General features: G+C 43.9%; 1 protein-coding gene and 1 long non-coding RNA gene across 2 annotated transcripts in view; one reads left to right on the top strand and one right to left on the bottom strand.

Annotated features, from left to right (window-relative positions):
• Positions 1 to 3,983: 3,983 nt before the first annotated feature.
• LOC141080505 (uncharacterized) lies at positions 3,984 to 14,617 on the bottom strand. Its single transcript, XR_012228953.1, has 2 exons — positions 14,504 to 14,617; positions 3,984 to 5,331 (listed from the first exon to the last, which is right to left on the bottom strand). It is a non-coding gene; the product is annotated as an uncharacterized lncRNA (long non-coding RNA).
• BAZ1B (bromodomain adjacent to zinc finger domain 1B) overlaps positions 14,618 to 22,322 on the top strand; it is a 116,002-nt gene continuing 108,297 nt past the window's right edge. The window contains exons 1-2 of the mRNA XM_073565748.1: positions 14,618 to 14,927; positions 18,522 to 18,638. Coding sequence (XP_073421849.1) covers positions 14,809 to 14,927; positions 18,522 to 18,638 — 236 coding nt within the window. The 5' untranslated portion in view covers positions 14,618 to 14,808. The remainder of the gene's footprint in view (positions 14,928 to 18,521; positions 18,639 to 22,322) is intronic.

Below are 22,322 nucleotides of genomic sequence, written 5' to 3'. Positions count from 1 at the left end.
ATTTTTTATTTTCACGGCTCTGCGTTATAAACTTCTGTGAAGCACCTGGGGGTTCAAAGTGCTCACCACACATCTAGATAAGTTCCTTAGGGGGTCTAGTTTCCATAATGGGGTCATTTGTGGGGGAGCTCCAAAGTTTAGGCACACGGGGCTCTCCAAACACGACAAGGTGTCCGCTAACGATTGGAGCTAATTTTCATTTCAAAAAGTCAAATGGCACTCCTTCCCTTCTGAGCCCTGCTGTGCGCACAAACAGTGGTTCCCCCCCACATATGGGGTACCAGCGTACTCAGGACAAACTGGACAACAACTTTTGTGGTCCAATTTCTCCTGTTACCCTTGTGAAAATAAAAAATAGCGGGCTAAAAAATCATTTTTGAGGAAAAAAAATGATTTTTTATTTTCTCTGCTCTACGTTATAAACTTTTGTGAAGCACTTGGGGGTTCAAAGTGCTCCCTACACATCTAGATAAGTTCCTTAAGGGGTCTAGTTTCCAAAATAGTGTCACTTGTGGGGGAGCTCCAATGTTTAGGTACACAGGGGCTCTCCAAACGCGACATGGTGTCCGATAACGATTGGAGCGAATTTTCCATTCAAAAAGTCAAATGGTGCTCCTTCCCTTCCGGGCCCTGCCGTGCGCCCAAACAGTGGTTTATGACCACATATGAGGTATCAGTGTACTCAGGAGAAATTGTCCAACAAATTTTAGGATCCATTTTATCCTGTTGCCCACGTGAAAATGAAAAAACAGGCTAAAAGATAATTTTTGTGAAAAAAAAAAAGTACTTTTTTTTTTTTACGGATCAATTTGTGAAGCACCTGGGGGTTCAAAGTGATCAGTATGCATCTAGATAAGTTTCTTGGGGGGTCTAGTTTCCAAAATGGGGTCACTTGTGGGGAAGCTCCAGTGCTTAGGCGCACAGCGACTCTCCAAACGCGACATGGCAAGTGCTAAATATTCCAGCATATTTTCCATTCAAAAAGTCAAATGTGCTCCTTCCCTTCCGAGCACTGCCGTGCGCCCAAACAGTGGTTTATGACCACATATGAGGTATCGGTGTACTCAGGAGAAATTGCCCAACAAATTTTAGGATCATTTTATCCTGTAGCCCATGTGAAAATGAAAAAAATTAATGATAAAAGAAAATTTGTGTTGCAAAAAATAAAATGTCCATTTTTTCCTTCCACGTTGCTTTAGTTCCTGTGAAGCACCTGAAGGGTTAATAATCTCCTAGAATGTAGTTTTGAGTAGCTTGAGGGGTGCAGTTTTTAGAATGGTGTCACTTTTGGGTATTTTCTGCCATATAGAAAGTGACTTCAAATGTGAGGTGGTCCCTAAAATAAATGGTTTTGTAAATATTGTTGTAAAAATGAGAAATCGCTGGTCAACTTTTAACCCTTATAACTTCCTAACAAAAAAAAATTGTTTCCAAAATTGTGCTGATGTAAAGTAGACATGTGGGAAATGTTATTTAGTAACTATTTTGTGTCACATCACTCTCTGGTTTAACAGAATAAAAATTAAAAATGTGAAAATTGCAAAATTTTCGCCAAATTTCTGATTTTTTCACAAATAAACACAAACATTATCGACCTAAGTTTACCACTAACATGAAGCCCAATATGTCACGAAAAAACAATCTCAGAATCGCTAAGATGCATTGAAGCGTTCCAGAGTTATTACCTCATAAAGGGACACTGGTCAGAATTGCAAAAAATGGCCTGGTCGTTAAGGTCAAAATAGGCTGGGTCATGAAGGGGTTAACAGATGTTTCTTTGCGGAAGATGTTGGTGTCCAAGAAACCACTCGAGGGGTTGGTAATCAAAATGTCAAGAAAGTCAATGGAGGACTGACTATATTTACATGTTAACTTAATGTTCAGCTTGTTGTCATTTAATGTCCCAACAAAATCAAGGCGGTCCCGCTCTGAGCCCTGCCATATCATGAGAATGTCATCGATATAGCGGACCCAGAGCAAGACCCCCTCGATATGTGCAATGGGTTTGGTGAGAAAAATTTCTCGTTCCCACATGCCCATGAAAAGATTTGCACAGGCAGATGCAAAGGCAGCACCCATTGCGGTCCCCTGCTGTTGTAAATAAATACTCTGTTTAAAAATGAAAAAGTTATGCTCCAGAGTGAATTTCAACAACAAAAGCAGGAATTCGATGAAATCCGGATTGTGCTCGGACATATACAAAAAAGTTTTAGTGGCCATAATCCCATCCTGATGCTGTATTGATGTGTATAACGCCTCCACATCCATGGTGACTAGCCACATATCTTTTTCAAGGGGGATACCATCGATTTTTTTCAAAACGTCCCCAGAATCCTTTACATAGGAGGGAAGGTCGGCTACCAGAGGCTTCAAATAAAAATCCAGAAATTTGGAAATAGTCTCACATAAGTTCCCATTGCCCGAGACAATGGGACGTCCAGGAGGAGAGGAGGCATTTTTATGAACTTTCGGTATAAAATAAATGCATGCCATTTTGGGATAAAGAGGTATCAGATGTTCCCTGAGATCCTTGGTGATGGTGCCTGTATTAAAAGCTTGATCAAGAATATCCTGCAGCTCCCTTTTAAATTTAAAGGTGGGGTTGAATGTTATTTTTTTGTAGCATGTGTCATTCCTAAGTTGTCGAAAGGCTTCCCTTTCATACATTGAAATCGGCCACACCACCACATTACCCCCTTTATCAGCCTGCTTGATGACAACCCCTTTAAGATTTTTAAGCTCATTAAGAGCTGCCCTCTGTGAAAAAGTCAAATTATCCCCAGAACCTGAGCGTTTTAATTTCTCCAATTCCTTTGTCACAAGTTTGACAAAAAGTTCAATATGAGGATAAAGATTGAGAGGGGGGGAATTTTTTGGGGACAGGGGGATGGAAAGTATCCTTACCTGGAGAGGCCGCAATTTGTTGATCATCCCCCAATTCTTCAAGGATGGAAATGGCATGCAGCTCATCTTCAGTCCAATCCTCCGCCATTCTGGGCTTATCATGCAGCTTTCTCAAAACTAGTTTGCGGGCAAAGAGGTGGAGATCTTTGGTTGGCTAAGAATGAGTCAAAGGGAGAAGCTGGTGAAAACGACAAACCCAGACTTAAAACCTCCAATTGTGAGGGGGTTAATTCTATGGAAGACAGATTGATTACCTGCATCCTGGCAGAACTGTGCATAGTCCGCCCATATGTTTTTTGGGGGGTATGACCTCTTCCAGTGTTATTGTTTTTCCTCAGGTTGTAGATTCGTTGTTGCGCTTTACTACTCTCCCTGGAGGATGCCGACGAAATGGAGGAGGAGCGAGATGTAGATCGCCCCCGCGTATCATAGGAAGACCATTTGTAAACGGCACCATCATTAAAATCCTTTAGGTCTCTTTGAAATTTCCTAGTTTTTACCTCCTTAACCTCCTTCTCCCACGTTAGAAACTGATTATCCAAATCCTTGTTAAGAGTCTCAATCTCGGAGGTAGAAAGACATTCCAACAATTTCTGACGCGTACAGTCTGTCGGTATCCAGTTTTTCAAGAGTTTTTCTATCATTCCCAATGAGGAGTTCTATCAAGGATTTGGAGCACAAAGTACAAGCATCCTCCCATCTGGTTCTAAATAAGGGGTCATCAATATTAAAGGAAGGCATGATTCGGATCCGCAAACCCCTTGGTATCAAATTTTTAGCCAAATAGGACTCTAACGAGGCCTTATTCCACCATGTTTTAGTTCTTTTTTTAAGAAAAAATTTCAAAGAATTTTTAACCTCCGTTTTCTGACCACCTTCACCAATACCTGATTGTGTGGCGTCCCCACAAAACACAGTGTCCACGCAAGAGAGCCAATTTTTGTCTCTTGCTTTATAATCCATTCTGGCAGAAAAAAACTGTAAAGAATACAGAGTTATAGTAATTATCCAAAATAACAGAAGCCTAATAGACAAAATGCTTCATGAAAAGACCATCCAACAAGAAGAAGGAAGCAATGCCTAAAAATTCAAACTTTATTATGACATAATAAAATATCACAGAAAAAATCCATAGATATATAGAGACATAATTATACGGGGGACGTGACACACAAAAAAAACCGTACTTAGGGCAAATGGCAATGCTGCATATATTATAGTCTTATAATTCCCTAGCAAACAGTAAAGCCACAGGAATGCACAGATCTGATTATTAGTAAAAACGCAATGGTATATAGAGGTGCCAAATATAATAAAGCATATGGGAGTGCAAAAGACAAGCCAAATTGGGGATACTGGGTAATATAGCATGCATATGCACTAGTGGCAATAAAAACATAAACCCAGCATATATCCAGGCGATGTTGAAAGGTTGCTGCTAAAGCATATTTACCTTAAGGTGCGGGCAGGAGACCCCTGACCCGCGTTTCGCGTTAGCTTTCTCAAAGAGGAACATAATTAGGCTGCCTTTGCATTCTTTTATATAGCAGTGGAGTGAACGGGGAAGCGGCAGTGATGGGCGCTTCCTGTGCGCGGCCCGGGCAAGCATCGTCATTGATCGGCGCCGTGTGAAGCCGCGCCTCCTCCAAACTCGACGCGTCAGAGCAGGAGAGGGGAGGCGGCAGCACAGGGACGCGTCGCCATGACGACGCCAGAGACCGGGCAAGCATCGTCATTGATCGGCGCCGTGTGAAGCCGCGCCTCCTCCAAACTCGACGCATCAGAGCAGGAGAGGGGAGGCGGCAGCACAGGGACGCGTCGCCATGATGACGCCAGAGACCGGACCACGCATAGGAAACGCCACATCATCCAGAATAAAACAGGAAGGGAATGAAAAATACATGCGCTAAATAGAGGTAAAGATTCCCTATGTTTCCAAATAAGAATATGCCCTTTATGAAGGGAAAAAAAGGGGACTAAAAATGTGGACGATAAATTTAGTTACATATTAAAGCATATAATACCAATACCAATAACACGATAAATTAGATTATTTAAGTGAATATATATTAAGTGAACAGAAAAAAATGCTAAATTAGTGAAATAATGCAGTGCCACTAGAAAAATGTCATATTAGTGAAATAATCACAATAAATATATTTAAAAAAGAGTCCCCCAAAAGAGGAGGAAAGGAAAAAAGGACATCCAAGCCCATGTGTGATAAACGACCACATAATGTATAAAAGATGTGAGACATGTAATATATAATATAATAATAATATCTTCTTTCAAATGCGACAACTGGAAAAGGGGCAGGCGTGGAACCATGGGATTTCCTCCAAACAACGCAGGGGGAAGGGCAGACTTGGAACGCCACATCCACATTGATATTCAGCCAGAAGCAGGGGCAGCTATATTTCAAGACATCTAAAAAGATCAAAATTAAAATCAAAATTAAAACAAAGAATAAAAAGGAGAAAGGGGGAGAAAGAAAAACAGAGCTTATAACAGAAAACTACAAAAAAGGTGCGAAACTGATAACCTCATTAAGACCATCAGGCTGTATAGAATGAATCCTGGATATCCATCGTGCTTCCAATTGTGCAAGCATCTTTCTCCAATCACCACCCCTAACATCAACATGCACCTTATCTATTCCAAAGGCCTTCAACAGACTAGCATTACAATCGTGCATTAATTTAAAGTGCCGTGGTATCGGTTTTAGAGAGGAGGTATCCTGTATATCTGCGGCATTCACGATGTCGCGATAGTGCTCCCTAATTCTAGTCTTTAAAGGCCTTGAAGTTAACACTCACTGCAGCAAAACAAACCTATTTCTCATACCCTCACTGCATCACAACCATAAACAGCTATTTAACACTTTCAATTCTCTCCTCTGTCCCCACAGCACCACCTCCCTATATTCTCATCTAAGCTGAAGACTAGCTCATAAAAGCTTTTGCATAAAGTCCCCACAGTTCCTCCTCATAGCTACTCAGCGCTTCTCCACCATTACAGAAGATCAACGTTCCTCTCTACTCTCCAGATCACATCTCATCACCTGTGCGTCTGACCCAATCCCATCCCACCTCATTCCAAACCTTACCACAGTCTTCATCCCAACCCCTAACCCATCTCTTCAACCTGTCACTAACAACTGGTTTCTTCCCATCATGATTCAAACAGGCCTCAATCACACCCATCCTCAAAAAGCCTTCACTTGACCTATCCTGTCTAGCTATCGCCCCATATTGCTTCTCCCCTATGCCTCAAAACTACTGGAGCAACAAGTCCATCTTGAACTATTCTCTTACTCAGTCTTCAATCACTTACAATCTGGCTTCCGACCTCATCATTCCTCTGAAACTACCCTGACTAAAATCATGAATGACCTACTAACTGCCAAATCAAAGAGACACTACTCTCTCCTCTGCCTTCAACACAATGGACAATTCCCTCTTTCTACATATTCTCTTCAAACCTAACAGAACGGACATTCAGCATTTCCCACTTACACACCACCTCCTTCTCATCCCTTATCTGTTGATGTCCCACAAGGTTCAGTTCTAGGATACCTGCTCTTCTCTATCTACACCTTGGACCAGAGTCCCACGGCTTTCAGTATCACCTCTATGCGGATGACACACGGATCTACCTGTCTGGACTTGATAACACTTCCTTAACCGGAATCCCCCAATGTCGATCACCTATTTCATTTTTCTTTTCTGCTAGGTTTCTAAAGTTTAACATGGATAAAACAGAACTCATTATCTTTCCCCCGACAGACCTATCCATCACAGGCATCGGCTGCTCACTCTCCCCAGTCCCGCAAGCTCGCTGCCTCAGGATAATCCTGGACTCTGATCTCTCCTTCAAACCACGTATCCAAGACCCTTTCCACTTCTTGCTGACGCCAACTCAATATTTTAATACAAGTCTCCAAATCATAATTGGCTATCCAAGAGTGGTGCAAATATCACCCTTTTTAAACAAAAGATGCATTAAAGCAGCGACTCAAATTGTAATAAAAAAAGGAGAGGAACAGAGTCTATGCTTGTATAGAAAAATAGTATTGTTTATTTATTACAAAAATGACGTAAAAATTTCATAAATATGCAAGAAAATATATATAGAGTAGGTGTGAGCAGAAACAATTAGCAGAAGTAGATGAGCATCATAAGGTGACTTAAATACCCTAGATCGTAACATCGGCGCACTGTTTCCACATTAAAACATGTTGGGCATATTAGTAAGGAGTCACAGATTTAAATAAATTTTTTTTTAGGGCAAAAAAAGAGAATTCAAAAGTGCCAATATATCCTATAGATAGATTTACAGCGTTGTTAATCTTTATTGCGCTGCCATTGGCTGCAGACTTACTGACCCGGATATTTAAACGGGAGCCTGGGACCTATGAAGCCACACCCCCTGAAGAAGGAAATCCACACCGTAACGTGCGTTGGGGATTGGGCCGCCTGCTTCCACCTCTTAAACATGACGGGTAATGATTTATTTAGTCATCTTATTCATTTGAAACGTCACTACATGACTATGTAGCCTCAGGTTTAACTAACTTCCTAGGATAGGGGCCTTTTTTTTTTTTTACTGCTGCTTATACTCTCTTTGGGTCTGACCATCCATTGGTACAGCTTAGGACCAATATAACTTGATGCACAGGTCTGTGGCGTTTTTCAATTCTGGTGGTCAGTACACTGGAGGAGCCTAGGCATCTTACTTTAATTACCCTATCCTTAGGATATATCGGCACTTTTGAATTCTTTTTGCCCTAAAAAAATATTAATTTAAATCTGTGACTCTTTACTATATGCCCAACATGTGGAAACAGGGCACCGATGTTACGATCTAGGGTATTTAAGTCACCTTATGATGCTCATCTACTTCTGCTCTTCCATCTGGTCCTTGGTCACCCTCCACACCGCTGGTAAGTTCTGCCCTCCAGTATTACTTGTTATTGTGCCACTGGCTGTTGCATGCCTCTTCTGGACGGTCACCTTTTGAGCTTACCATTCGGTCTATGGCTCTGTATATCGGATTGTTGGACACATCTAGGAACGTTAAGGCTGAGTGCAGACGGACTTTTTAGCCCTGCGGATTTTTCCGCGCAGAATGGAAGAAATCCGCAGGTCAAATGACCTGCATTTTTCCTGCGGATTTCTTCCATTTTTCCTGCGGTTTTATTGCGGTTTTCCACTGCGGTTTTCCCCCTGCGGATTTGGTGACAGGGGAGATGGAAAACCGCACAAAAGAAGTAACATGCTGCCGATTTTGTACCGCAGGAAAACCCCGTGGAAAAATCCGCAGCGTCTGCACAGCGTTTTTTTTTTTCATTGATTTTAAGGCTACTGTACATCACAATGCGGATATGCAACGTTTCTGCGCGGTAAAATCTGCTGCGGATCCGCTGCAAATCTGCATCGTGTGCACACAGACTTAATCTCTCTGCCCTTTCTTGGGTGACCTTGGTGTATCTAGGCTGTCTTGATGTTTTTTCTTACTATACACATTTTCTATTTTTATATATCAAATAAAATTTATATCTGCTTTTACTCAATTTCACCTGCTACTGCTGATTCTCCTTTCGCTCATTGACCTGTATTGTGTAAGATTATTGTACTTGTTTTTTTTTATTATAGTAAAAAAAAAAAAAAAAATCATGTACCACACCTACAAAAAAACATATGTTGATTTAATGCCATTAGGCAAAAAAATGTGTATTACTGAACATGAGGTTCTAAGTTTAACATTCTGATCAGACTGTAAGAAGCCCACTGCTACGTCACGGCATACCTCTCAGTGGGTCCATCTCACCTTAAAGAAGCAGCGTCGTGAGCCATCCATCGTTGCAGTGACAACACACCGGCAGGGCGGACGGCCTAGTGACTCACAGCGCCCATGCTGCAAGACTGAGTCCCCATGACTCCAGACCACGCCGCCCCACCAGCGCAAATCCACAGCAACAATGGCCGCCACACAGCACTGACACCAAATGAAAGGAGCAATGAAACTTGCCTTCCGCAAGCTCTCATGTGAGAGCAAAAATAGGCTAGACCCCTTTCGTTGCAGTCTCTGGCTAATTTAAAATCATTTGTGCCAAATGGGAGAAGTCCTGGTCCAAGAAAGGGGAAAGAACATGCAATACACCACAAAAAAGGGTGTTTTATTATGTATACTCCTTTTCACATGTAGAGCGCCATGGAATGAATGGCGCTATAATAACGTGTTCTAACACCTCCTTACAGCCCCACAAGGCAATCACACGGTGCCCATGGGTTTCTGTAGTAATAAGGACCTACTGGCAATCCCTGTTGTCGCCATATTGGTCCACAGTTTTGGCTTCATATAAGATCACCAATTTAAATTACAGTTTATAGTACAAGTGACCAAACGATCGAGGGGGTCAGGTCTCCTGGGGATAAAAAAAAAAAAAATACAAGTTTTTTTTTAAAAAGTTAACAAAAATAGTTTGTCGCTGCTGGAATCGCAGACCGGAGCGTTTTTACTGCTGTAACATGAATGGTGCCATCCAAACCTTCAGCCCGTCCTGCGCATAACAAGTCTCATACAGTCTTGTAGGCGGAAAAATATTAACCCCTTTCTGCCATCTGACGTACTATCCTGTCCATGGGACCCGGGCCCCTATGCCCATGGACGGGATAGTACATTATAGCGATCAGCGGCGCTCACGTGGTGAGCGCCGCTGATCGCGGCCGGGTGTCAGCTGATTATAACAGCTGACACCCGGCACTATGTGTCAGGGGCGGTCACGGACCGCCCCCGACACGTTAACCCCTGTCACACTGTGATCAAACAGTGTGGGGGTTTAGGGAGGGCGATCCCTCCGTGCTTCCCTGAGCCCTCCGGAGCAGCGTGATGTGCTGCGCTGCTCCTGGGGCCTCCTTCCTTGCAGGTCCCCGGATCCAAAATGGCGGCGGGGACCTTCAGGGGGCCTACAGGGAGGCGGCTTCCTCATGTCTGCAATGCGCCGGCATGAGGAAGCCTCCAGCACTGCCTGTGACAGATCGCTGATCTGTCACAACGATCTGTGATGTGACAGATCAGCGATCTGTGACATGACAGTTATGTCCCCCTGGGACAGTATAATAAAGCTAAAAAAAAAAAAAAGTGTAAAAATAACATTAAAAAAATCGCTAAATAAAATAAAAAAAAAATTCCCTAATAAATTCATTTTTTGGAAATAAAAACAAAACAATAAAGGTACACTTATTTAGTATCACCGCGTCCGTAACGACCCACCCTATAAAACTGTCCCATTAGTTAACCCCTTTAGAGAACCCCTTAAATAATAAAAATAAAAAACAAAGCAAAAAATAATGCTTTATTATCATACCGCCGAACAAAAAGTGCAATAACGCGCAATCAAAAAGACGGATATAAATAACCATGGTACCGCTGAGAACGTCATCTTGTCCCGCAAAAAACGACCCACCATACAGCATCATCAGTGAAAAAATAAAAAAGTTCTAGCTCGCAGAATGAAGCGATGCAAAAATAATTTTTTATATAAAATTGTTTTCATTGCATAAAAGTGCCAAAACATAAAAAAAGACATAAATGAGGTATCGCTGTAACCGTACTGACCCGAAGAATAAAACCGCTTTATCAATTTTACCGCACGCAGAATGGTGTAATCGCACCCCCCAAAAGAAATTCATGAAACGCTGTTTTTTCTTCATTCTGCGTCCCAAAAATCAGAATAAAAAGCGATCAAAAAATGTCACGTGCCCGAAAATGGTACCAATAAAAACGTCAACTCGTCCTGCAAAAAATAAGACCTCGCATGACTCTGTGGGTCAAAATATGGAAAAATTATAGCTCTCAAAATGTGGTGATTAAAAAACTATTTTTACAATAAAAAGCGTCTTTTAGCGTGTGACAGCTGCCAAAAATAAAACCCGCCATAACTAGTAAGTCAAACCCCCCTAGGGAAAAATAATAAAATTAAAAAAATGTATTTATTTCCATTTTTCCATTAGGGTTAGGGTAAGTGCCCACGTAGTTTTTTGGTTGTGCGGATTTTGTTGGAAAATCCGCAGGATAAAAGACCTGCGGTTTATCTGCGGATTAGCCTGCAGTTTTTCTCAATTCCAGCCAATTCTGCGTTGAAAAAGTCAAACGGTGCTCCTTAACTTCCAAGCTCTGCCATGCGCCCAAACAGTGTTTTACCCCCACATATGGGGTATCAACCTACTCAGGACAAATTGCAAAACAACTTTTGGGGTCCAATTTCTCCTGTTACCCTTAGGAAAATAAAAAATTGGGGGCAAAAATATCATTTATATGATTTTTTTATTTTCACGCCCAGGCGTTATAAACTTCCGTGAAGCACTTGGGGGTTCAAAGTGCTCACCACGCATCTAAATTCCATGGGGGGTCTAGTTTCCAAAATGGGGTCACTTGTGGGGAGTTTCAACAGTTTAGGCACATCAAAGGCTCTCCAAACGCGACATGACACCCGCAGACCATTCCATCAAAGTCTGCATTCCAAAACGTCACTACTTCCCTTCCGAGCCCCGACGTGCGCCCATACAGAAGTTTTCTCCCACATATGGAGTATCAGCGTACTCAGGACAAATTGGTCAACAACTTTTGGGGTCCAATTTTTCCTGTTACCCTTGGGAAAGTAAAAAATTGGGGACTAAAAGATTATGTTTGTGGAAAAAATATGATTTTTTTTATTTTCACACAAACTTCTGTGGAGCACTGGGGGGTTCAATGTGCTCACCACACATCTAGATAAGTTCCTTAGGGGGTCTAGTTTTCAAAATGGGGTCACTTGTGGGAGGTTTCCACTGTTTAGGTACATCAGGGGCTCTCCAAAGGCAACATGACACCTGCAGACCATTCCATCAAAGTCCGTATTCCAAAACGTCACTACTTCCCTTCCGAGCCCCGACGTGTGCCCATACGGTGGTTTTCTCCCACATATCAGGTATCAGCATACTCAGGACAAATTGGACAACAACTTTTGGGGTCCAATTTCTCCTGTTACCCTTGGGAAAGTAAAAAATTGGGGACTAAAAGATTATGTTTGTGGAAAAAATTATTTTATTTTCACGCCCGGGCGTTATAAACTTCTGTGAAGCCCTTGGGGGTTCAAAGTGCTCACCACACATCTAGATAAGTTCCTTGGGGGGTCTAGTTTCCAAAATGGTGTCATTTGTGGGGGGTTTTCACTGTTTTGGTACATCAGGGGCTTTCCAAACGCGGCATGGCATCCAATCCCAATTCCAGGCAAAAAAGTCAAATGGCGCTGCTTCCCTTCCGAGCTCTGCCATACACCCAAATAGTGGTTTACACCCACATGTGGGGTATCAGCGTACTTAGGACAAATTGCACAATAACTTTTAGGATCCTCTTACCCTTGGGAAAATAAAAATTGGGGGTGAAAAGATAATTTTTTTGGAAAAAATATGATTTTTTAATTGTACAGCTGTACGTTATAAACTTCTGTGAAGCCCTTGTGGGTTCAAAGTTCTCACCACATATCTAGATAAGTTCCTTGGGGGGTCTAGTTTCCAAAATGGGGTCACTTGTGGGGGGTTTCCACTGTTTAGGCACATCAGGGGCTCTCCAAACGTGACATGGCGTCCGATCTGAATTCCAGCCAATTTTGCATTGAAAAAGTCAAATGGTGCTCCTTCCCTTCTGAGGTCTGCCATGCGCCGAAACAGTGGTTCCCCCCCACATATCAGGTATCAGAGTACTCAGGACAAACTGCACAATAACTTTACCAGTCCAATTTCTCATGTTACCCTTGGTAAAATAAAAAAAAATTGGACATGAAGTAATTTTTTTGTGAAAAAAAGTTAAATGTTCATTTTTTTTAAACATTCAAAAAATTCCTGTAAAGCACCTGAAGGGTTAATAACCTTGAACAGGGGTGGGCAATTAATTTTGCCATGGGGCCGCATTAGAAATTGGGATGGTGTCAGAGGGCCGGACTAATATAACTAACTCAGTTGTACCCAATACTATATTATGTATATAATATACATATGCTATCTTTTCATAAACAAGGGGCTTTATTAGGCGCTGACCACTCTACCCAGAGTCCCAGACCCTGGCCTGACGTCAACACCCAGTCTAAAGTCATTGATGCTAGCCTTACGTTGCACCAGTGTCACTGGTCTGCTTGCAGCAGTGTAGATCACACCACGCCTCCACATCCGCAAGTTTTAGCACAGAGTTGGAGGCGTGGTGTGATGTATACTGCTGCAAGCAGACGCCACCAACGGCATCTACGCAGCCCTCTCTCAGACCACGCCCCCCTCCAGCCTCGACCAGTCAGCGCCGCAGGTCTGGTGTGTGGGCGGTGCGCTGGAGGCAATGTTTCTGTGCCGCTCTCAGGAGGTCGGGGTCCGTTCCGCTCACCGCCGCGTCTGCTGGGACTCCTCTGCTTTCCTCATGAATGATTCATGAGGAAAGCAGGAACCGGAGAATTCCCGGACCCCTCCGCGGGCCGGGCACAGGCAGTGGGCGGGCCGAATGCGGCCCAGGGGCCACCCCTTGCCCAGGTCTGTTCTTGAATGTGGTTTTGAGCACCTTGAGGGGTGCAGTTTTTAGAATGGTGTCACTTTTGGGTGTTTTCTATCATATAGACCCCTCAAAGTGACTTCAAATGTGATGTGGTCACTAAAAATAAAATGGTGTTGTGAAAATGAGAAATCGCTGGTCAACTTTTAACCCTTATAACTTCCTAACAAACAAAAATGTTGGTTCCAAAATTGTGCTGATGTAAAGTAAACATGTGGGAAATGTTACTTATTAAGTTTTTTGAGCGCCGTATCTCTGTGTTTTAAGAGTATGAAAATTCGAAGTTGGAAAATTGTGAAATTTTCGCCAAATTTCCGTTTTTTTCACAAATAAATGCAAGTTATATGAATTAAATTTTACCACTAACATGAAGTACAATATGTCACGAGAAAACAATGTCAGAATCGCCGGGATCCATAGAAGCGTTTCAGAGTTATTACCTCATAAAGGGACAGTGGTCAGAATTGTAAAAATTGGCCAGGTCATTAACATGTAAACCACCCTTGGGGGTAAAGGGGTTAAAGAGAAAGAAGAAAAAAAAGTTCTAGGAAGAAAAACACGAAAGTGCAGAAGTGAAACCCAGCCACAGTGTGAGAGCGTGACGTCACTCACACCGGAGAGAGCCTGACATCTGTGGAGCAACCAAGGTCTGGGCCAATAACAGCCGGTCGAGCGCGACAGCACAGGAGGCCCCGCCCCGCCGCAGGCTGTCATTGTCCCTGACAGTTGGGCAGCAGGCCCAGGACCGGCCTGTAAGTATAGCCCGTGTGAGGGAAGAGGCGGTCACACCGCCGCCCAGGAAGACAACTGTGAAGAAACAAGACCCGGCGCCGAAATACCCGGATGTAATTGTTTTCAAGATGTGTCCGCAGCAATAAAGTTCCTCGCATTAAAAAAAAATCAATATTAATGACATCTGCGACCCCGTTGCGCACGCTGCAACCAACCTTGCTAAAGAAAGGTAACAGGGGAAGGGGCGTGGTTAAGCAGGCCTGATGGACCAATAGAAAGCGGCAACACAAACCGTGCGGTTCATTAACGTCCAGTAGAAATTCGGGTTAGTACAATTTTAGGCGGGGTTTAATGTGAAGCGTATTCATGGTAGTATGCGCTTCTTGGAGGAGGCGGAGGGAGCCGGCGGCGGAAGGGAATCTCCCGCCATTTTTCAATCCGTGCTGTTCTTCTGTGTGAGAGGAGTCAAAGGCGGGAAAATCGGTGGGGCTGCTTGTGTCGGGCAGCTCTACCTTCACCTCTGCGCTGCGGGGGACAAGGAATAGGCCAAACCGTTAACTCCGGAGCTGCGCACTTTTCTCTACGCTTGCTCTCAGGATGGCGCCGTTGCTGGGCCGCAAACCGTTCCCGTTGGTGAAACCACTGAGTGAGGCGCCCGGCGAGGGGGAGGAGGTGTTCGTGGTGGAGCACACCAAGGAGACGTTCAGGAGCCGGGAGTATCCTTGTGACTGTGTGCCCGTGTCATCCGTGTGACGCCATCGCGGGGCCGTGGAGCGCTGTGACTGCGCCGCTGCTGCCCCTCTGTCTCTGCTCTCACGCTGGATGTCAGTGGGGGCGGCCATTGCCGGCAGATCCAGCCCCATTGTTCTCCTGTGCGGGCTCCTCGCTGGCGTCTCCCAGTCCCTGGCCTCCGCTGCTGTAAGGCCGGGATAGTCTATGGTGCCCACCACTGTGCTTCCATTCACCGACGGCGAGCACCGATCCTCTGGAGGACAACGTGTGAGAAAGCTGTTACTTCATATAATAAATGGAATCTGTCAGCAGGTTATTGCTCTACCCATCTGAGAGCAGCATGATGTAGAGGCAGAGACCCTCATTCCAGTGATGTCACTTACTGGGCTGCTTGCTGCAGTTTTGATAAACTCCCTATTTTCTCTGCTGCACTCCAGTTTGGCAGCTCTCTGTGGACACTGTGCATAGGCAGAAAGCTGTCACTCAGGTGTGGAGGCAGGGTTATACAGAGCTCTTGAATATGGAGACTATATGGCAGCAGGTTTAATAATCCTTTTAGTGAAAATCTGATAAAACTTTTTTTATTGGAACTACGGCAAAAAGCCCGGTAATGTCACCCAAATCGGTGTCTTTACACTACACTGCTGTCAGATTAAGTAGCAAAAACCTGATGAAGCTTCCTTTAAACACTTTTTTCCCTTAGAGAAAATCCTGATGTCGACTGCAACTTATTAAAAGAAAGTTGCACTTTACAACCCCCAAAACCCAGAGCTGTGGAGTCGGTAAGCCAAACCTCTGACTCCCGACTCCTCAATTTCCATGACTCCGACTCCACAGCCCTGCCCAAACCCTCTCCTTCGTTCTAATGTAGAGTCTTCGCCGCTCCCGATGTCCTGTGTGTTTTTAATCTGTTCCCTGGCACATTTTGTTTTCTTAAAGGGAATCTGTCACCCTTTTTTCGACTGAGCTGCCGGCACCGACATCAGGGGCTTATGTACAGCATTCTGTAATGCTGTAGTTAAGCCTCCGATGTAACCTGAAAGATAAGAAAAAAGAGATTATACTCACCCGGGGATCCGGTCCGGCGCCTCCCATCTTCTAACTTTGACGTCCTCTTCTTTGCTGCCTGTCGTGGCTCCGGCGCACTGCTCTGCCCTCAACAGGGCAGAGCAGCGCACTGAAGTATTCTGCTCTGCCCTCAATAGGGCAGAGCAGTGCGCCGGAGCCACGACAGGCAGCAAAGAGGACGTCGCCTTTAGAAGATGGGAGGCGCCGGACCGCCCCCCAGTGAGTATAATATAACTAATTTTTCTTCTCTTTCAGGTTACATCAGGGGCTTATCTACAGCATTACAGAATGCTGTAGATAAGCCCCTGATGGCGGTGACGGCAGCTCATAGTTGAAAAAGGGGGTGACAGATTCCCTTTAAAATGGGGCTACCCTTTAAACAGTCAGGAAATCCCCTCTAATTCATTCTGATGTTTGACTTTAATCTAAATAATTTTCACTGGCTTCTGGCTGTGTCGTTATTGGTCGGTGTGCTCACTCTCAGGTTGCATTATGTTTAATTGGTGTGAAATGCTTTTCTGTTATCATGGCACTTGTGGCCTTTTACGGTGGAGAGGTGGTCTAGATTAGAGGGGGCATCTGCATTGAGCTGTCCTCACTGTCCACATAGTAGCAGCTGTGCTGTACACTGCTGTGGTTATTGGGACACCGTGTACAGTACCATGATTCCCTATGGGAATCAAAAACCGCAGTGCAGACGGTGCGGAATTTTCTGCGGTTTTCAATCCGCAGAAAGAATTGACATGTCAATTCTTTCTGCGGATTCCGCTGCGGTTTGCCATCTCCTCCATTGTTGAGAAGTCCTTTCATAATAATAATACATTTTATTTCTATAGCGCCGACATATTCCGCAGCAATTAACATTTCAGAGGGTATTTGTACAGACAATAGACATTACAGCATAACAATAATCACATAGATTATAACAAGTACCAAGAGGAATTAGGGCCCTGCTCGCAAGCTTACAGTCTATGAGGAAAGAGGTAGACACGAAAGGTGGGTGGTAAAGGTTGCCCTGATTGTATGGACCAGCCATAATGTTAAGTGTGTAACAGTACAAACACAGAGGGCTAATGGATGCATAAAGCATGTGGGAACATGATGCGGGTAACCTGGTTACGGTAAAACTTTTGGCTGTGCCACACAGGGATAGATAAGGTTAATGAGTTGAGGCGATAGGCCAGTCTGAATAAATGCGTTTTCAGGGCACGCTTAAAATTGTGGGGATTGGGGACTAATCGTATTGACCTGGGAAGTGCATTCCAAAGAATTGGCGCAGCACGTGTATAGTTTTGGAGACGGGAGTGGGAGATTCTGATTTTTCTTTCATTATCTTTCATCAGCTTCTGTTCATGCTTATTTGTGCAGTGGCTCAGTAAGATGGGCCTTGTGACATGTAGGAAATGGCAAGACCAGCAAAAGCAACTCCTGTAAATTTTGGGTCCGTTATCATAGTTCTTAAAGAAGAGCACACCTGGTATGCGATGCACTGAATTAATTCAGTCGCACACCACTTAATGTGTTCAGCGCATCTTCAGTGGCATGCACCTCACCGGCAATCTTTTTTAGTGAGGAGCCCAAGTAGCATTGTTTTGAAAAAGGCAGTACTTTTGCTGAATGTGACACGTACGGCCCCAGCTCCACACTCAGGCAGTGCTGCTTCAAACTGGTGTGAAAACTGCAAGTGTTAGAAATTTGGCAACTTTTCAAAGCGTTTTATGCCTGTATTCTGGAAAAAAAAATGTTGAGTTGCCCCCTTAAGGCCTGATGGAACTTGTCATTTGGGTTGTGACTTGTTTCTGACAATGTAATGTTTGGGAATGGTATGACATGTATGGAGCATAACCCCTGTGAGCAGTGACTGATCATTCAGTATCTTTCCCATTTATAATAGGATTTCTATAAGGTGACTTAATACTTTATTGAATCTCCACATGTTCTGGGTGTCTGTCAGCCTGCTGCAGCTGGATATGCAATCAGAAACACTAAAGCTGCCTATTTCGCATTAATGAGTAATAAACCAGCTTAGTTCAGTGAGCGCCACATGATTGGTATGTGAGGGAATCCTAAGGATCAGACCTATTTGATTTCTCATACTCGATCCTTTTGTGGACCTGTTCAACACCATCATTCTTTTTATGTTGCCGTGGTTCTGATGCCCAGCTTCCAGCCAGAGAAATAAGAAAACCTGTCGCTAATTATGTTGATTTGTAGAAAATTTAGATTTCTAGTGTTTGGTCTAAGTTATGAAGTTTCTCTTCTACTTCCTGAACGCTGATGTCACAGCCCTGAAGCTGATGAGTCACAGGGCTGTGCAGGTAACAGTTTTGCTGTGTCCTGCTACTTCAGTCTCATGTTGTTCTGTGCACTCTTTTTAAGTCTTTTAAATGTTTGCATGGCATATTCCTAAAATGTGTCTCCTCCATATATACACTGAAAACAAACTAAGCATATTATGCATTGTTAAATATAGTATCACTGGCTGTTTTTCCTTAACCGTGGAATTGTAGAGAATATGAAGCTCGATTGCAGCACTATGCAGAGCGAATTTGGACATGTAAAAGCACAGGTAGCGGTCAGCTGACTCACAAAGAGGCCTGGGATGAGGAGCAAGAAGTGGCAGAGCTGTGAGTAGCCCATTTTTTATATTAAACTTTTTCAGTTTGTGTGAAGCGTTCGTCAGTGTGCATCTGCCTCTTAATGTTCTTTCACACTGCATTTTGGCAACTGTTAGTTGGTCTGTTCAGGGCTTGCATCTGAATCTCCCGCAAAATGGGATTCAAGCTTATGCGGACACCCACACGCCGTATATTATGTCTGCGTGTCCACCTCCAGTAGGTGTACACGCCCGAAAATGATGCACAAGTTCGCTCTCTGCACCATTATAGTCTCTGTCCCTGAATCCCATTTTACAGGAGGGTTCAGACTTGAGCCCTGACTGGTATAATGAATGGGTGCCCAAATGCAGTGTGACAGCATGCTTATTTATCCTTTGTCCTTGGCATGAATTCTCTGGTTTTAGCTTGCTACAGAAATGGGGCATAGAGACTAGTGATGAGCGAGCGTGCTCGGATAAGGTGTTCTCCAAGCATACTCATGCTATTGGTAAAACAAAAAAACTTTGCAAAAAAAAAACAAAACATTCAGCTCACTGCAGTAGAATCCAATGGCCTCGCACGGAAAGACGTTCGTGTTGGCAGCAAACGAGCAGTATCAAAGAGGAAAAAGGTATCCAGCAAAAGATCGATCGGTGAATAATTATTTAAAAGCAAATCAAAGTCCATGCTCTGAGAAAATACCACAACTGAAACATGGAGGGGACAGATCCAGGACCTTCCACATGAAAGAAGCCAATGGAAACGAAAACTAGTTACTAGAGTTCTTATGGGCATGGATAAAACTACAGAATTTCTATACATTTACTGACTTGTCTCTATAGGATAATGAGCATTTTTTTTTTTGTGTCTAGGAGGGGAGGGGGGTTGGTAAGAGAGGTTAATCCCTCTGTCTCCTTCTACTCCCTTATTTATTTTAGGGCTACTTTGAGTATGGGACCACTCTGAACTATGATTAAGAACCAGTCGGTCTGAAACGCGTAAGGCCATGAGTTTTCCTGGTTACTTGCCTTTTTTCTAACTAATGGTTTTATACCATAATTCTAACCATGTTATACATTAAAGATTTTTGTTTTGTTTTTTCGCCTATGAATCATGTGCCTAGTGTCTTCAGCATTCTTGAATACTATGTTTGAATCCCCGTGGCTGCATGTCTCGTGGCTGTTCAACAGCCGCAACACATGCAGGGATTACCTAACAAACAGACGCGAGCTCTGCATGTGTTGCAGCTGTTGAACAGCTGCAAGACATGCAGCCACAGGGATTCAAACATAGTATTGAAGCATGCGAAAATACTTTTAGCGTACGAGCTTACACACTAACAGAGGTGCTGCTGTATGCACTTGGCACAACCACTGAAGTGACAGGTGCCCAATGTGTATCAGATATGCAACCTGTTCTTCTCTATAGGACCTGTGCATGATACATGCTAGATGTTCGACGTTTGCCTCCTTATACTACTATCATGCTGTTGTCTCTACCACTCCTGATGTCTGATCACGTGCGAGATTATTCCCTGGTAGGAACAAGTGGCTTAAAGGGATCCTGTCATCTGTTTTGGCCACTTTAAGCCCTGAAAGGCAGCGGTCGCATCTTATCTACAGCATTCTATATTCTATAATGCGGTAGATAAACCCCCAGTCCTACTTGAAAGAAAAGAAAAATAACTTTTATTATACTCACCGGGGGGGGGGGGGGGGGGGGGGGTTGGTCTGATGGGTGTCGCGGCTTTGGCGCCTCCCATCTACTTGCGATGCTGTCCTGTTTGCTTCATCGCTCACCAGCATCGCACTTTTGCGCATGCATACTTCTCTGCCCTGTTGAGGGCAGAGCAAATTCCTGCAGTGGGCCGCTCTGACCTTTCCATGCGCACTGCAGTACTTTGCTCTGCCCCCAACAGGGCCAAGAAGTACGCCTGTGCAGAAGTGCGATACTGGGAACAATGAAGCAATCAGGACAGCGTCGCTAGAAGATGGGAGGCGCCGGTCTCGGACCTGCGAAACTCATTGGACCAGACCAACCCCCTTCCCCCGGGTGAGTATAATAGAACTTATTTTTCTTATCTTGCAAATCGGTCCGGGTACTTATCTACAAAATTATAGAATGCTGTAGATAAGTCTGAAAGGCAGTGGCCGCATCTTATAGTGGCCGAAACAGGTGACAGGTGCACTTTAACTCCTTTCTGACATTAGACGTGCTATTCTCACAGCTGACACCCGCCACTAAGTGCAAGGAGCTCCCGGCACTTGAACCTCCAAAACACTGCGATCAAACATGATTGCAGCGTTTCGGAGCCGGAAGAGGGGCTGACAGCCTCTACCTTTTGGATCGGAGACCACGCGGCATGACGCGGGGTTCCAATCGCTGCCATGGAGACCCGATGTCGTCATGACGACATCCGGGCCTCCAGACCTGAGAGACTTCCTGTCATGCACAGTGATGACCAGGTAGTCTCTCAGGTTAGTGTATAGAAGCTGCAGCGCTGACAGCTTATATAGCATGCGCTCAGCCTGCTCAAAATGAGTATCCTATGAGTACCCCCTCCCTCTCTCTCTCTCCCCCTCTCCCCCTCCTTTAGTAAACACCATTAAAACAAAAAGGAAGCAATCCTTTATCATACCGCCGAACAAAAATTAGAATAGCATGCTAACAAAAACACGGATATAAATAAACGTACCGCTGAAAACGTGATCTTGTCCTGCAAAAAAAACAGCCGCCATACAGCTCCATCACCGGAAAATTAAAGTTATATCTCTCAGAATAAAGCAATACAAAAATTATTTTTTCTATAGAAAGTTTTTATTGTATTAAAGCGCCAAAACACAAAAAAAAAAGATATAAATGAGGTATCGCTGTCATCGTACTGACCCGAAGAATAAAACTGCTTTATCAATTTTACCACACGCGGAACGGTATAAATACGCCCAAACAGTGGTTTACCCCCACATATGGGGTATCAGCCTACTCAGGACAAATTGCACAACAACTTTTGGAGTCCAATTTCTCCTGTTACCCTTGGGAAAATAAAAATTTGGGGGCGAAAAGATCATTTTTGTGAAGAAAAAAAAAAACGTAATAAACTCCTGTGAAGCACTTGGGGGTTCAAAGTGCTCACCACATATCTAGATAACTTCCTTAGGGGGTCTACTTTCCAAAATGGGGTCACTTGTGGGGGGTTTCCACTGTTTAGGCACATCAGGGGCTCTCCAAACACGACATTGTGTCCGATCTCAATTCCAGCCAATTTTGCATTGAAAAGTCAAATGGTGTTCCTTCGCTTCTGAGCTCTGCCATGCACCCAAACAGTGATTTATCTACATATATGGGGTATCAGCGTACTCAGGAAAAATAGTACAACAACTATTTCTCCTGTTACCCTTGATAAAAATAAAACTAATTGGACCTGAAGTACATTTTTTGTGAAAAAAGTTAAATATTATTACCTCATAAAGGGACAGTGGTCAGAATTATAAAAAATGGCCTGATCATTAACCTGCAAACCACCCTTTGGGGGTAAGGCTATGTGCACACGGTGCGGATTCTGCTGCGGATCTGCAGCGTTTCAGGCTCTGCGGGTCTTCAGCAGATTTAGGTGCGTTGTACAGTACCATTCTTTTCAATGGTAAACTGGAAAACGCTGTGCACATGCTGCGGATTTTTCCGCGGTTTACAATCCGCAGCATGTCAATTCTTTAG

The sequence above is a fragment of the Dendrobates tinctorius genome, unplaced genomic scaffold (assembly GCF_039654945.1).
Source record: "Dendrobates tinctorius isolate UK_male_01 unplaced genomic scaffold, ASM3965494v1 ptg000016l, whole genome shotgun sequence".
In the NCBI taxonomy this organism is placed as follows: Eukaryota; Metazoa; Chordata; class Amphibia; order Anura; family Dendrobatidae; genus Dendrobates; species Dendrobates tinctorius.
The sequence above is the reverse complement of the archived record's forward strand: the minus strand, read 5'-3'. Positions and strand labels throughout refer to the sequence as shown.